The 15,594-nt window shown below is 36.7% G+C and overlaps 1 protein-coding gene across 1 annotated transcript in view; it reads right to left on the reverse strand.

Moving 5' to 3' along the window:
- Positions 1 to 15,594, reverse strand: part of ERC1 (ELKS/RAB6-interacting/CAST family member 1) — a 549,219-nt gene that overhangs the window by 422,328 nt on the left and 111,297 nt on the right. The window contains exons 5-7 of the mRNA XM_037064795.1: positions 8,239 to 8,394; positions 6,922 to 7,014; positions 3,358 to 3,525 (exon numbers count right to left, since the gene is read on the reverse strand). Of these exons, the coding sequence (XP_036920690.1) occupies positions 3,358 to 3,525; positions 6,922 to 7,014; positions 8,239 to 8,394 (417 nt within the window). The remainder of the gene's footprint in view (positions 1 to 3,357; positions 3,526 to 6,921; positions 7,015 to 8,238; positions 8,395 to 15,594) is intronic.

Genomic DNA, 15,594 nt, shown 5'->3' on the forward strand with positions numbered 1-15,594 from the left:
ATTAACTTTAGGCAGTTAGTTTTACTATTATCATATTTAAAGATAAGAAAATGGAGTATTAAAGAGGTAAAATAACCCATCCAAGGTCACATAACTAATAAATACAGAGAGTTGTGTTACAAGCCAAGTCTGACTCAAAGCCAACGCTTTTCACCACTATGTTCATAAGTTCTTACCACCTCTGTGCAGGTCAACAGATTTAAAGGGGTGTTCACGAAAGGACACAATTCCAAGCCAAGGCACATCATAATTACATTATAGCCAAGATTAAAATGAAGGAGAGAATCCTAGAAGCAGCAAGAGATAAGGGGACATCACCTACAAAGGAGTTCCCATCAGACTGTCAGCTGATTTCTCAAAAGAGAGCTTAAAGGCAAGAAGGGGCTGGAAAGAAGTATTCCAAGAAGTATTCCAATGAAAGGCAAGGACTACATCCAAGATTGCTATATCCAGCAAAGCTTTCATTTAGAATGGAAGGGCAGAAAAAGCACTTCACAGATAAGGTCAAGTTCAAGGAGTTCATCATCACCAAGCCCTTATTACATAAAATGTTAAAGGGACTTATCTACGAAAAAGAAGATAAAAATATGAACAGTGAAAGGACAGCAAACTCACAGTTACTAACAACCACACCTAAAACAAAAACAAAAAGCTAAGCAAACAACTAGAACAGGAACAGAACTACAGAAATGGAGATCACATGCAGGGGTAGCAACAGGGGAGTGGGAGGAGGAGAAAGGTGGAAAAGGTACAGAGAATAAGTAGCATAGACAGTAGGTAGAAAATAGAGGGAAGGTAAGAATAGTATGAGAAATGTAGAAGCTAAAGAACTTATGACACATGGACATGAACTACAGGGGGAAATGTGGGTGGGAGAGGGTGTGCAGGGCAGAGGGGAATGAAGGGGGGGGGAATGGGACAACTATAACAGCATAATCAATAAAATATATTTTAAAAAATAAAAAAAGAAAATCAGGTCTTTTCCAAAAACCGTCTTTCCTTAAATAATTTTAAAATTTAAAAAATCTCCTTGGTCCACATTCTTTTTCATATGTAAGTTCAGAGTTAGATCAAAGTCTAGCATAGCTACAGAGAGAAAGACAAAATCAATATCAAATTACAGAAATACATGGGAATTTTCAAAGTGTTGATTCAAACTACCTTTTACAGGCTCTAACATGAAAAAGCTGCTTTGGAAAAAAATGACTCCTGTCAAGTGTCATTTAAGGGAAAAAAGTAAATGTTAATAATTAGGTACATTAATATTTCTATAATCATCTCATATTCAAAGGGAAATTAGTGTATATAGTGTTATATTTTATGATTAGACAGATATATTTGAGCAGTTGTCCTAATAACTTATGAGGCAGTCACTGAAATTCAGTCACACTGACAATGGCTAAAAACAAATATAAAAATCATTCAAGAATCCACAAATACTCTTTATTCTCGATGGTACAAGAGACCAATCACAAGCCCTTCTGTGTGACACCTAGTTAATAAAAACATTATTTGAGAGGGACACAAAGAGAAAGATGGATTGCCAAGAGGAAAAAGTCATTTATTAGAATGTGACAAGCTTTTAAATGTTTGCACTATCATTAACTGCCTGGTTCTCTAGTTTGCACACCTGCAGCTTCCATCCAAAACTATCACAGCAGCAAACTTGAAAGTAGGCTCATGTGTAAAACTAGTACCTTCTTCTGACCCTTTTCAAGTACTGCATGCACACCAGTTACTGAAAGGAAAAACTTATAAAGCCATAAGTTAATAACATCAAAAGTAATATTTTCCAGATAATTTTATATTTGAAATTACCTAAATAAACCTAAACTTAGCTTAATAAAAATATGAAAGAGCAGACCTTTTCATTATGCTAATAGAAAGAAAACCAACAATGTTCCTGAATGTTTTAAAACTTTATATATATTTTTAAAGTTTATATACTAGCTGATTTTACCACAAAAGGATTCATGGACATGGACAACAGTGGTGACTGCTAGGGGGAGGAGAGTATAGGGGAGTAAATGGTAATAGGGAAAAATACAATAAAGATCAATTTTTTAAAAATTACCATGATGACAATAACTAACACACACAGACCTCACTGTGTGTGCCAGGTCCTAGGTATGAATAAACTAGTTTAATCCTAACAACAACTTCATGAGGTAAGGTGCTCATTCTACAAGTGTGTAAAGTGAGACACAGTGAAGTTGAATAACATGCCCCAAACTGTGCACCTACCTGGGTAGTAAGTGGTAAGGCTAAAGTTCAAACTCAGTAACTATGATTCTTATTAACTGAGTCTTAATTATACCTAAAATATCCCTCTGAGGGAGAATGGAGTTGATATAATAAAACATGGTGAAATAGAAAAGAATTTTAAGTTGTAAGGAAAATTACAAATAAATTATCCAAATCTCTCATTTTCAACAAAGTTCCAAATGAAACAAAAACATTACATGAAGTAGTCTTGGTCACTTTCACATTCCTCCTCACTTGAAAATTCTGTTCTCCCAAATTTCTATGTTTTCGTGCATTCTTTTTACTCCCCATTTCCTTTTCCTTGAAACTCTACCCTTACTTACCTAGATCCAGCTCTTCAAAGGAAAAGGAAAAGCTAAACCACACTGTATGCTTTATTTTTCTTCTATAAAGCAGGACTACTTATCTACTCCAACCTCAGTGAAATACTGAGATCTTTAAAAAAATATGTACATCATTTAAGACAGTAAATCCAAACAGCATTATTAATGCCTCCTCACAACAAATAAAGATACTCTCATCTGTCTGGAAATTCTTAGAGTATTCTTACTTAAAATCAGGGCTGACAGACTAGATAATCTAAAATTTCTAAAAATATTAACTTTATTTTCAAATAGGATATGAAGGTACATTATCTAACGATCTATAGTTCAAAATGAGCTCTACCAAGCACATTTCTAGATTCTATAGTATGTCTACATAAAAAGCCATTTATCATACCAAAAATTCAGAACAGATAATGATCAAAACATGAGGTAACTAAATGCACTGTCTTTCATGACCAAAAGATTTACCATGGGTGAGAATAAAACCTTCATTTATATTTCTTTTTTAACACTATGTTTTCATTTCATAGTGTTAAAGTACACTTAGAAATACAGACTTAATGAAAGTCCAAAGTATTAAAAACATATATACTACAACAGTTTTAATTTATTAGGTCCAAAAACTACAATAACAGATGACATGGCTACAAAAATCAGTAAGATTATTCTTATCTCCCAAACCTAAGCATAACAGACACAGCACAGGTAGCACACAGGAAACGGTGCCAAGGAACCGACTCCCTGAGAATCCCAGAGCCATTTTTACCTCGGTCTGCAGGATGGCAGCCCTTTGCTCCTTAGCGGTCAAAGACTCCTTCAGCACTTCGACGTGCTGCTTGCTGTCTGAGAACTGGTTCGTGAGGGTTTCTAGCTTTGTCTGCAGAGCTAGCAGTTCTGTGTCCTTTCTGGAAAGCTCCTGCTTCACCTGACCAATCTACATAAGAAAATAGACTCTGTAAGTAAAAAAGAAATGAAACCACCACCTCTGATCTGTATCTCTAACAGATCTAAATCGTAAGATACAAAACTAAAAGCAGCACTAATTAATCTGTTTACATAATCCAATCTTAGAAAACCACCCCTCACCAAAAAATCCATAAAGCTTCTTTGACCAATAAGGAAATTTCCACTTTTAATTTATTGTGTCTCCTAAACGTTTTTTGAAATCCCTCAGAAAAAGAATGGAAGGAGAAAAATCCCCAATCAGATGACTACGAGATAGCAGTAGATATATAAACAACACTGATCTGATAAAAACGTTTTCATTTTGTGAAGTCAGACGTCGTCAGAGCATAAAGCAGGATTAGTGTAGATGTAATTCAGAAGGAAAAAAGAAAGGTCCTAGTATTGCTATCTAAATTTAAATTCAAAAGCTGCCACTGATGTATTTTTATTTTTTCATAAGTCTTTTTCCATCTCAAACAAAAGTTTGCATAATATCCTTATCGTAAAAGCTACTTTGTATAATAAGACATTATAAATATGTGGTTTTTAAAAACATAACTTTGATGAGGTTGGAGTATTGACCTAAAAAAGGATTCATTCCACTTACAAAGTTGTATCACCTACAACATGCCATTCCAACGAAGTGGCAATGACCTAAATAGAGGCTGCATGAAGCTCATTCTGTAGGAATCTGCACAAGTGATTTCACAAAGCGATCCATATGTCAGCAGGTGCCATTCATTCTCCTATAAATTTCTCATGTGAACTTAGAAAACATTTATTTCTAACATCTCCTTTACATTTCTAAGAACTTTGTAAAAAGTTTTTTATTCTAACTGTAAGTCGAATTCACAGAAGTCAGATCTACTTTTACATTTTGTATACTGCCTAGCAAAGTAACTGTGCACTGAAAGAGTAATTATTTGAAGCATAAATATGACAAGAAGCCAGTGATTTCAGTATCACTGATGAAACAAAAAGTATTTTTATTTTTTAATAGAATGTATACAAAGTATTTTATTGCAATAATCTTAAATATAATGGACAAAGCCTTCCAAAATAATTTTCCGAGGAAAGATAAATTTTAATTAAAATTAGACTTTTTAAAAACCCTAAAAATAAATTTCTAATAAAACTTGTCTCCTAGCAAGAAGACAAGCCTTTTTCTCATATGTATAAAATCTCCATTTTCAGTTATAATTATTCAGTCAACAAATATCTGTGTATTTGTTGCATGCAAAGCAGTTGAGGATACTAAGTACATCAGTAGAAGGTTAATTGTAAATGGCAACTATTTACATCCTGTTATATAGATATGTAGCAGGGGTTACCACATTCTATAATGGTATAGTGTCTCTCATGACATTCCTTTACCAACAAACATTAAACATTAGTATTATCCTAGCCCTAACACATACAATGCACCAAAAATGTATTTGTATGAACACTTGGCTGGTGTAGTTCAGTGGATTGAGCGCAGGCCTGCGAACAACATGATCGCAGTTCGATTCCCAGTCAGGGCACATGCCTGGGTTGCAGGCCAGTTCCCAGCAGGGGACTCACGAGAGGCAACCATACATTGATATTTCTCTCCTTATCTCCTTCCCTTCCCCTCTAAAGATAAATAAGTAAAATCTTTAAAAAAAAAAAAAAGCCAGCCATCCTGTGGTAGCCTGCACAGTTACTTCTGGTATCTGCCACTCAAAAAGACTGACTTAAAAAAAATGTATTTGTATGAATGCTCAGGAGGAATGTTCAAAGTGTTAACAATTCCTCAGCTAAACAACTATGTATAGCTTAAAGATTACTCAAATTTCTCATCATGGGATCAAAAATAAACTTAAAATGTCAGTTTTCGCTGTGGCCAGTGTGGCTCAGTTGGTTGGAGCATCGTCCTATACACCAAAAGGTCATGGGTTCGATTCCAGTCAGGGAACATGCCTAGCAAGGTTCAGTTTTAGCTGGGGAATGTACAGAGGACAACCGATTGATGTTTCTCTCTCTTTCTCTCTGGAATCAAATAAACAGATCTCAGTTCCCTATCATCTGCATTATTAATCTTCTAATAATGTTGCAATGACCATAAAAACTGAGAAAATATTCTAAATGGAAAACAAAGTTTGGAAACACACATTCTGCTTAAAAGTTAGGAATACAAGACTTTGCAGTCACTTACACATGAAGATGAGTGTGTCTTTGAGTAATTATTTTACCTCCCTAAACCTTGGTTTTCTAATCAGTAATACGGAGAGAGTAAACCAGTCCCACCGTGTTGCTCAGAGATTAAATAAAATAATGTATGGAATGTGTTTAGCCTGTTGTTTAAAAAATCAGTAGTTGCTGAGAATAAAAAAGAGGAGTTATGGACTAACTTTTCCTCTAGATAACACATGGTTATCACAAACCAAATTAAGACTCTTTCAGACAAAATGTTCCCCTTCTCTATCTGTAAAGTGGTCATAAATAGCAAACACACCAAATTAGCATATGGTATTTTTTTAATGCTGCACTCCAGTCTTATCCCACAATTATTTTAGGAATAGCAGTTTTTTCTGACACTTGTATGCCAAATGTGCACACAGTCTATAGGGCAGTAGAATAAAGAGCTTACGAGAACAGGTTCTGGAACCAGATTACTCTGCCTCTTATAGCTGTGCTGCCTAAGCACCATTCTGTTACCTCAGTTTCCTCATCTATAAATTGGGGTTGATAATAGACCTGTATTAGTGCATTATACAATCTTGTAAGTGCTCAAGTGTTAGCTATTTCATTATTACATTTTGTAATAAATTTTAAGTTCCTTAGAAAAAAGAATGAACTAGGTTTAGAGACTTTTAATGAGTTTCATGCTAATTCTGATTTACTAGATAAGTATAAATAAGTTAATCACTTTCAATACATCTGTTATAAAGAAAGTAACATTTGTTGCAAAATCACCAAGTGGTGACCTAAAGATGATGTCTTTACATGAAGATAAAGCACTTAACTCAACAATTTCAAATTCAAATGAATACTAGGTGATGGACCTAGAACATCTGTATATACATAAGAAGAAAAAGACACTACCATTCTTATAAGCCAACAAGTCTCTAGTAATAGGAAAAAGTTGAGAAAAAATAAGCTTTGAAGTACCATCCGTACAGTGAAAACAGCAACAATAAAGAACCAGGTTATAGGACTTTCAGAACCTGTGAGGACTCACTGCACACAAGTGACATATGGTTCAAACTGCTGAACAGGAGTTGGTTAAAGAGCAGAGCAGGCTGGTTAGTGCCAGTACTGGGCAAAGCTGCCAACCATTGAAAATGAAAGTATAAGCCACCCAGAAGCCAGAGCTAGCAGGGTCCCACTGTGGGATCACTGCACACAAAAAGGTAAATCTTACGGCAAAGACCTCAGCCTGAAGACCAGCCGCTCTCTTTTTCAGCTCCTCCCCTTGAGCCTCTTTCGAACTTAGTTCCTCCTTCAGTTGCTCTACCTGTCACGACATTGTTATTCTTTTTTACTTAGGTGTCAACTTCGGTCTTATTATCTGCTTTTGAGTCAGAGCAGTAACTGTAAATAACAATTACATATAACACAATCAAATCTGTTTCCCTAATTACCTCTTCAAAGGACCCTAGATGGTTTCTCTATTTTTGCAAGCTTTTTTAAATGAACTTGAATGTGCTCATCAGCAAATGGGAAGCAGAGCTTACACTCTGGTATATTTGTATACTAGAGCTTACACTCTAGTATATCTTGAATAGGGCTAAAACGCCAAACTAACAGTAAGTTGGATATGTTGAATCTGTAAGTTTCAAATTAACATGAAATTGGGAGCAGTCATTGATAACATTCTTAAAATAATAGATAAATATTCTAAAGATTTACATGCCAGGTATGGGTAATACAGTAAGAGGCCACAAAATAATTGTATCATTCCTTTAAGAGTTTTCACTTCTGAGAAATCAGGGAACTGATACAATTGGTATATGGCAAGGGGATGGGGGATACTTATTTTCTAGGTAATATTTTATAATTACAGTTATAATTTTAATTAAACCACAAAAACCTGATAAATTAGTAACTGTAATAACTAAATCTTCCAATTTGCCTAAAATGGCTTTAGATATAAGAATATTGTGACTGAATTAATAAGTACAGACTTATCTGTCTCAGTGACACCCAACTTACTTTATTATATACCTCAAGCACTCAAGGGGAACAATAAACCTGATACAAATGGATCTTCTCCGAGAGAGAGCAAAGGGCTTTCCTTTATGGAATTATACTTGAAGAAAAAAACATGATTTTATGTAAGCCATTTCTGAGAACAAAAATATGAGGGGGGCTGGGTTCACCCTCTGAGGGTTTTGACTTTTAAAATACTTCACGAAAGGTAAAGAACTAGGCCTAGGCTGGGTAGCTCAGATGGTTAGAGCATTGCCCCCATATGCCAAGGTTGTGGGTTTGATCTCCCATCAGGACACATACAAAAATCAACCAATGAATGCATAAGTAAATGGAACAATAAATCAATGTGTACTTCTATTTCTCTCCCTTTTCTCTCTCTCTAAAATCAATAAATTTTTAAAAAGAGGTAGAGAATTAGATGTCTCACTTGAAAGAATTATTTTAGAAGTATTCGTCCCTGAAGTCTGGTAACACAGTGTGAAGTTCAACATCATCTTTTTAAATGTACAGTATCACACAGCATTACCTTATTTTTCATAAATTTAGAATGGCTCCGATAGACCTCCATTTGCTTCATCTCTTCCTCCCGTTCTTCAGTACTCAAAGCCCCATTAGATTTCAGCATCTGAATTTCCTCCTCCAAGTCTCGGAGCCCACGTTCCATAGATGAAATTTTTGAATCCTGAAGACAATGGAAGATTTAGATGTTAAAGTAATCACAAAAAAACAGAGAAGTTAAACAACCAAGTCTTAAAGATGTTAAATTTAATAAAAATAAATGTGCAGGAAAACTGCTTGCTGTCTAGCTATTGATACCTTGCTTCTAAAAATATATCCTTTATGGTAATTCAGGTGAAAGGAGGGCAACTCCTATCTGTAATTTGATTTTTCCTCTATTTCTTCCATCTGCACTCTTTCAATTAAAGTTGAGAATTAACTAAAGAAGTAAAAGCAACAGAAAACTGGTTAAAGATTTCTTGTCCTCTATGGTCAATAAATATCTCGTGACAATTTTGGTAATATTAACAGTAAAACCTTTTTCACATATATCTTATCATTTTACCTGTAACTCCATAAAGGTTTATTTCTGCCCACAAAGGAGGATGTGCAAATGTGTAAGAGGATTTCAAAGATTTATACAATAATGTGTATAATTATATTTATGATAATTAAGATTTTATAACATCCCACTACAGAAAAACAAAGGGATAAATGATCACATTAACAGTTACAGTTTATCATAATAATGTTTTTAAAAAACCACTGTCCTTGTAAGTCATAACCACTATCAAATATCTACTAGTAGAACATTCTTCTGCACTCAATTCCTTGGTTTCGTTTGTGGTAATATCTAGTCATTACTTTAGATGTCATCAGTGACAGGAAGATCCCTTTAGATGCCATCAGCTACAGAAAAAGTACATAAAACAAATACACTTATATCAATAGCTGCATATGCCTGTTCAACTAAGAAATAAAGACCTTAAAGGTAATCAATTAATTATACTTTTTATTTTATTTGGCATTTTAGAGAAACTGTTCCTTTAGAAGGTAATTTTGAGAGTGACTTCCTATTGCACTTTAGCTCTAGGACTGCTGGACTAACTCTGCCATCGTAATTCTTAAACCATGCAGATAAAAGTTAAAGGATTTACGTCATGAAACAACTACAACTATGTTTAGGTTCAGGGAGGAAAGGAGGAACATGTACTCCTCTGTCTTGCATTATATTATCTTTAAAAATATCACAACAAAAACTTTCTTTTACAAATCTATTCAAAGTAAACTTACATTTGGCTCAAAATTAAATGTATTAATCAGTACAATCACAGACATTCTAAACCTAAACCAGGATTTTTACTTGCTCATTTAAAATCACCAGCCTCAGACAACTACTTCAATTGCACTATCTGACAATTCACTTTTGAAATGACTATAAATCTTCCTGGAGACATCAGGACGTAGTCCCTCCAGAATGACTGAAATACTAGGCATATGCATGTGATTAACCCACAGATGAAAAAGAGTGAAATAGGGTTCACCTCTGACATTAGCCTGGGTGGCAATGAAAGGCGGCCCACAAAACAAGGGAGTGTATTTCCAATACCATCAGTGCACCACACAAGGCAAATAACCTTTAGCTAAGAACTCCAGCTCTGCACATCATTGGCAGATTCTACCTCAACAAAACCCCTACAAGGAGCTTGCCAAGAAACACTATCCATCATCTTCCCCAACCCCAACACAGATAGAGTGGCAGCTCTTGACCAAATGAGCACCGATACTACCAAGTCCTGCACCACAAAAGCTTCTCCCCAAAAAGGCACCAGGACTGGAGTTCTCAAAGCCACAAGGCAGGCAGAGACTGCCCAGAAAAAGAACCTACCAGGCTATTCTCTGAAATCAGGCCAGAAAATGAATGCCTGATATGCTCAGCTAGTTCCAGCCCCAACTCAACCAGTACTCAGGCTGGCTTATTTGAGGGTGGTTCTTCTGATGAGATTTCTTACTCCTAGAAGGTGTACTACTTAAGGCAATAAATTCTCTACCATATCACTGCTCTGTACTTTCCCAGCCCTGGGTCTTCCATCATTAATCAACCAATTTCACTAAGCTTACTGAAATCCTGTTCCTTATTAAATTTCCAATTCCTCAACTTTTTTTCAAAAGCTGTCTCCCTATTCCAAGTAATACATGGCTTTCCCAAAAGATATGCAGTCCCCAAATTCTTTCTGGTGAAGGTCACTAATCCCTCAGCACCATGAAGGAAGAAGGGGAAAGTGTGGGCATCCTGGTTGCTCGGTGCTGTTCCCTTTGATGGAAAGCTCATATTTAAAGCTCATTTTTACTCTACCTTCTTCACTGCTGCCATTGAGGGACTTCTGAGTCACTTCTGGCCATTTTAAGAAGGCTTTGCCACTTGACTTCCCTTCAAATGCCTCTGGCCCCCATGCTAGGATTTCAGTGTCTGAATTCTTTGATGTGTTTAATTCCAGCAACCTCCCCCTCAGTCCATTTTAGCTACCTAGGTCACAGGACTGCACTCTGGATCCTCTCCTTACACAGGACTCTCTCCCCAGGCTATCACACTGTGACTCTCACAATCTGCTGGTCGTTAACCTCACAGAGATCGCCACTTCCCTAACTTTGACAGTGCTCAAGCCATTCTAAATTCTCTTCCTTCCTATCTGGGCTATATTCCAGGGCTGATCATCCAAAAGACTCTTTCACCATCACTCTCAATTCATTTGCATCCCAGTAATTCTGCTCTACCTACCTAGTAGAACTCTAACCCTAGAGCCAAATAGTAATTCTCTTGGGCTCCTCCACTGTTAAAGGAAAAATAAAATAATAGAGAAAAAAGGGATGAGGAAGCATGAGAGGAAAGAGGGGCAAAGAAGGAAAAGTGAAAGGGGAAAAGAAGGCAGGAGAAGGGAAGAGGAGGGGGGTAAGCGGAAAAAGAAAAAAGGGTGAGGAAGGAGAAGGAGAAAAATCACATCACCTCGAAGATAATTTCTGGGCTCTTTTATTGGCTGTCAATTATCTTTCTTTCCCATATCCTTTGAAGACTACTCTAGATCTTCCAAGTTCTCTCCAGCTCATGCCACACACTCAGCAACTTAACTACTTAGCTTATGGTTTCAGCATAATACCCACCTAAACCCACTGAGCCACCAGAATCTCAGAATCTCTTGCTTCTTAGGAAAATAGCTAAGGTTGACAGAACTTAAAATAGATCCACTACCAATTATACCATTACACTTTCCCATTTTGTCAAAAGATGAGTAAAGTAATTATGTGAATGTAGGTTTATTCCTGTGTTTCAGTCTGAGGCTTTAACAGGGATCAGAAAGAAACATGTATAAATAAACCAGCAGGAAATGTGAACACTGAATTAAACCTTTCCAAATGTTTTTAGTGGACTTCTTTACAAGACCACTAATTGTCTAACTATAAAGAATCCAGAATCTACTAATTCAGAATTGGTAAATCCTTCCCCATTGAGAATAAAGATGTATACTAAGTTTTAAGAGGAAATCATGCAAATTAAGAAAATAGTTCTTACAACTGCACTTGAGAAGCATCTATTTATATAAAACGATATATCAAAAACTAAAAATTCTTGTGATATCAAAAAATATTAAATGAAGGTCCACAAGCAAAACACAGTGTCAAATTTTGAAGAGATGTGAAGAAGGAGACAGAGAAAGAGAGGTGTCCCTATAGGTAAGAAGTTTTTAACTTTGTTAAGAAAGAACATGTTAATAATAAATAATGATAGCAGCAGCAGTAAACATTGATTGAATGTTTACTATGGGCTAACTTGTCTCCAAAGTGCTTTACTCTTTTAATTAATTAAACCTCACAATGACCTATGGGATAGGTACTATTATTATCACCATTTATTGATAAAGTAACTTGCTCTGTGTCATTTGTGTGATCAAATAAAGCCAGATTTTGAATCCAGGGAATATAATTCAGAAGGCAAGCTCTTCACCACCAATTGCTGTACTGTATAGCCTAAAGATTTCTAACTACTCATTAACTGAAAGCAGAGGTTTTCAAGGTATGGCCATGGAAACCTGAGGGTGTCCCCCAGACCCTTTCAATAAATCTGCATAATCAAAACTATTTTCTTAATAATACTGGGTTGGCCAAAAAGTCCGTATGGCTTTTTCCATAAAATAAAATGTTTTTCACTTTCACCAATAACTTTATTGATTTGGATATTTTGAGCATGTCAGCCATCTCCCGTGTGGTTAACACTGATTGTTCTCAATTAATGTCTCGATTTGGTTGCTATCAACTTCAACTGGTCTGCCTGACTGTGGAGCATCACCCAATGAGAAACTTTACAAACCATTTCTGACACATTCAATCAGTCACAAAACCTTCTCCACATACTGCATCAATCTTTTTTTTGCATTTCAGTTGCACTTTTACCTTTCTTGAAATAAAGCATATGCCAAAAACCTTGCTTATTTCCTTCCATCTTCAGTATTAAAATGATTATACCCAAATCCACCAATTGTGAAGTTTTATTTTTAATGCATACTGATATGACAGCTGTCACAGTACAATCTAACAGAATTCTTTCAAATGAAGTTAAAGAAGTTAAAGACAGCTAACTACTACTAGAGCTGTCTTACAGGAAAAAAAGAAAAAACAAACATTTTGCCCAACTCAACACTATGACTTTATTTGCCCTTTCGACTCTGTTAACATTTCCACTCAAGGTATAAAAACAATGGTGGGCAAAACCACTTTTGGTGGTTTTCTTTTGGTGCCTCAGGACAACAGGCAATAACACCACAGAAAAAAAGAAGAAAAAATTTTAAGACTATTTAACTTGGTCCTGGTTGGGTAGCTCAGTTGGTTAAGAGAGTCATGTCAACACACCAAAGTTGCAGGTTCGATCTGTGCTTAGGGCAAATACAACAATCAACCAATGAATGCATAAACGAGTGGAACAGCAAATCGACACCTCTCTCCCCCTATCTATCTATCTCTATCCCCCTCTCCCTTCCCTTCTCTCTCTAAAATCAATAAATAAAAAAATTTAAACCGCATAAAATTTTAGGCTGCTTAACTTAATGCCCTAGATTACTTCATTACTTTTAATAAATCTCAACCCTTGAGCACACATCTTTTTGATATTCTACATGATAAAAGGGGAAGAGCTAGGCACTTCTGCTGCAAGAAGTATGACTATTCCCAGAAACAGCACTTGTGTGCTTTCTTTGAGTTGCAAGCTAAATTAAGTACTTTTTTCATGGAACACAATTTTTACTAGAAAGGACATCTAACTGACGATGATGTTTATACTCAGACTTCATATTTGGCACACATTTTCTTTAAAGTAAAGGAAATGAGCATGTCGTCTTAAGACTATAAAGGGCTCCTGAGATGAAAAGATTTGAAGACAACTGACTTAAAGAAATTGTTGGACAACCCTTTGGTCCAACGTGAGTTATGCACTACAATTAAAAGGAACTGAGACTGAAACTCTTTTTTTTTCTTTTTTAAAAATTGATTTTATTGATTATACCATTACAGTTGTTGTTCTATTCTCCCCCCTTGATCCTCTTCCATCCTGCACACCCCCTCCCCCACCATTCCCCCCCTTTATTACGTGTCTCAAGTTCATTAGATTCTATATTTCCCATACTATTCTTGCCCTCCCCCCATCTATTTTCTACCTACTGTCTATACTATTTTCTGTACCTTCTCCCCCCTTCTCCTCCTCCCACTCCCCTGCTGCTAACCCTCCATTGTGTTCTTCATTTCTATGGTTCTGCTCCTGATCTAGCTGTCCTCTTGGTTTGCTTTTGTTTTAGGCGTGGTTGTTGATAACTATGAGTTTACTGTCCTTTTACTGTTCATATTTTTCATCTTCTTTTTCTTAGATAAGTCCCTTTAACATTTCATATAGTAAGGGCTTGGTGATGATGAACTCCTTTAACTTGACCTTATCTGAGAAGCATTTTATCTACCCTTCCATTCTAAATGAAAGCTTTGCTGGATAAAGCAATCTTGGCTGTAGGTCTTTGGATTTCATGACTTGGAATACTTCTTTCCAGCCCCTTCTTGCCTGGAAGGTCTCTTTTGAGAAATCAGCTGACAGTCTGATGGGTACTCCTTTGTAGGTGACTGCCCCCTTTTCTCTTGCTGCTTCTAGAATCTCTCCTTCATTTTAATCTTGGGCAATGTAATTATGATGTGCCTTGATGTGTTCCTTCTTGGGTCCAACTTCTTGGGACTCTCTGAGCTTCCTGGATTTCCTGGAAGTCAATTTCCTTTGCCAGATTAGGGAAGTTCTCCTTTATTATTTGTTCAAATATGTTTTCCACTCGTGGCTGTTTCTTTTTCCCTTCTGGTACCCCTATAATTCGGATGCTGGAACGTTTAAAGACATCCTGGAGGTTCCTAAGCCTCTCCTCATTTTTTTGAATTCTTGTTTCTTTATTCTTTTCTGCTTGATTGTTACTTTCTTCCTTCTGGTCCACTCCCCTGATTTGAGTCCCGGTTTCCTTTCCATCACTATTGGTTTCCTGTGCATCTCCCTTCATTTCAATTAGTTTAGCCTTCATATGTTCCTCTAATTTGTGACTATAATCAACCAGTTCTGTGAGCATCCTGATCACCGGTATTTTGAACTGTGCATCTGAGAGGCTGGCTATTTCTTGGTCACTTAGAGTTACAGGCTCTGGGGCTTTGAGTTCTTCTTGAGCCATATTTTGGACAGTTCATGCCTGTTACATATGAGAAGCGGAGCCCTAGGTGTTCACCAGGGCGGGGCAACTCAGTCTCTGGGTTGTGATGCTGTATGTGGGGGCGGGGTCAAAGGAAATCAATGGTGGTCCCCTTTGCCTCTTCCCGACCTCCTCCCACGGCCAGGGCCACTCGGTCAGTCTCACTGCTCACTCCTTCGCTGGTTTATCTGCACGTGAATGTGCAACCACGCTCAGCCTGCCCCGCACCCTCACTGGGTCTATGATGCTACCCCGGCTGCCTGTGCACCTAGGTTGCCTGGGTCGGGGGATCTTTCCTGCCCAACCCTGCTCCACTGCTGGCTTCGCCCCTCTTACCGATCCGGTTGAATTGTTCGTTGTTGTCAGACTTATGTATAGTCCGGTTTTCTGTTCTTTGGCTGCGTCTTTGTTTACCAAACCTTTGTTGTATTCAAATTTGGTTGTGGGAGAAGGCACAGTGTTTCCACCTAAACCTCCATCTTGGCAGAAGTCCTCTGAAGTTCTTTTAAAGTACCATTTTCATTAAGTCTTACTATTTTTTTTCAATTTACAAAATGAGTAAAATATTATTGTGTATCACTTCCTAAAACTCCCACGTGACAGTGTATGATCATTTACATGTGTATTGA

Source organism: Sturnira hondurensis, unplaced genomic scaffold (genome assembly GCF_014824575.4).
Source record: "Sturnira hondurensis isolate 20B ecotype Veracruz unplaced genomic scaffold, ASM1482457v3 Scaffold0015509, whole genome shotgun sequence".
NCBI lineage: Eukaryota > Metazoa > Chordata > Mammalia > Chiroptera > Phyllostomidae > Sturnira > Sturnira hondurensis.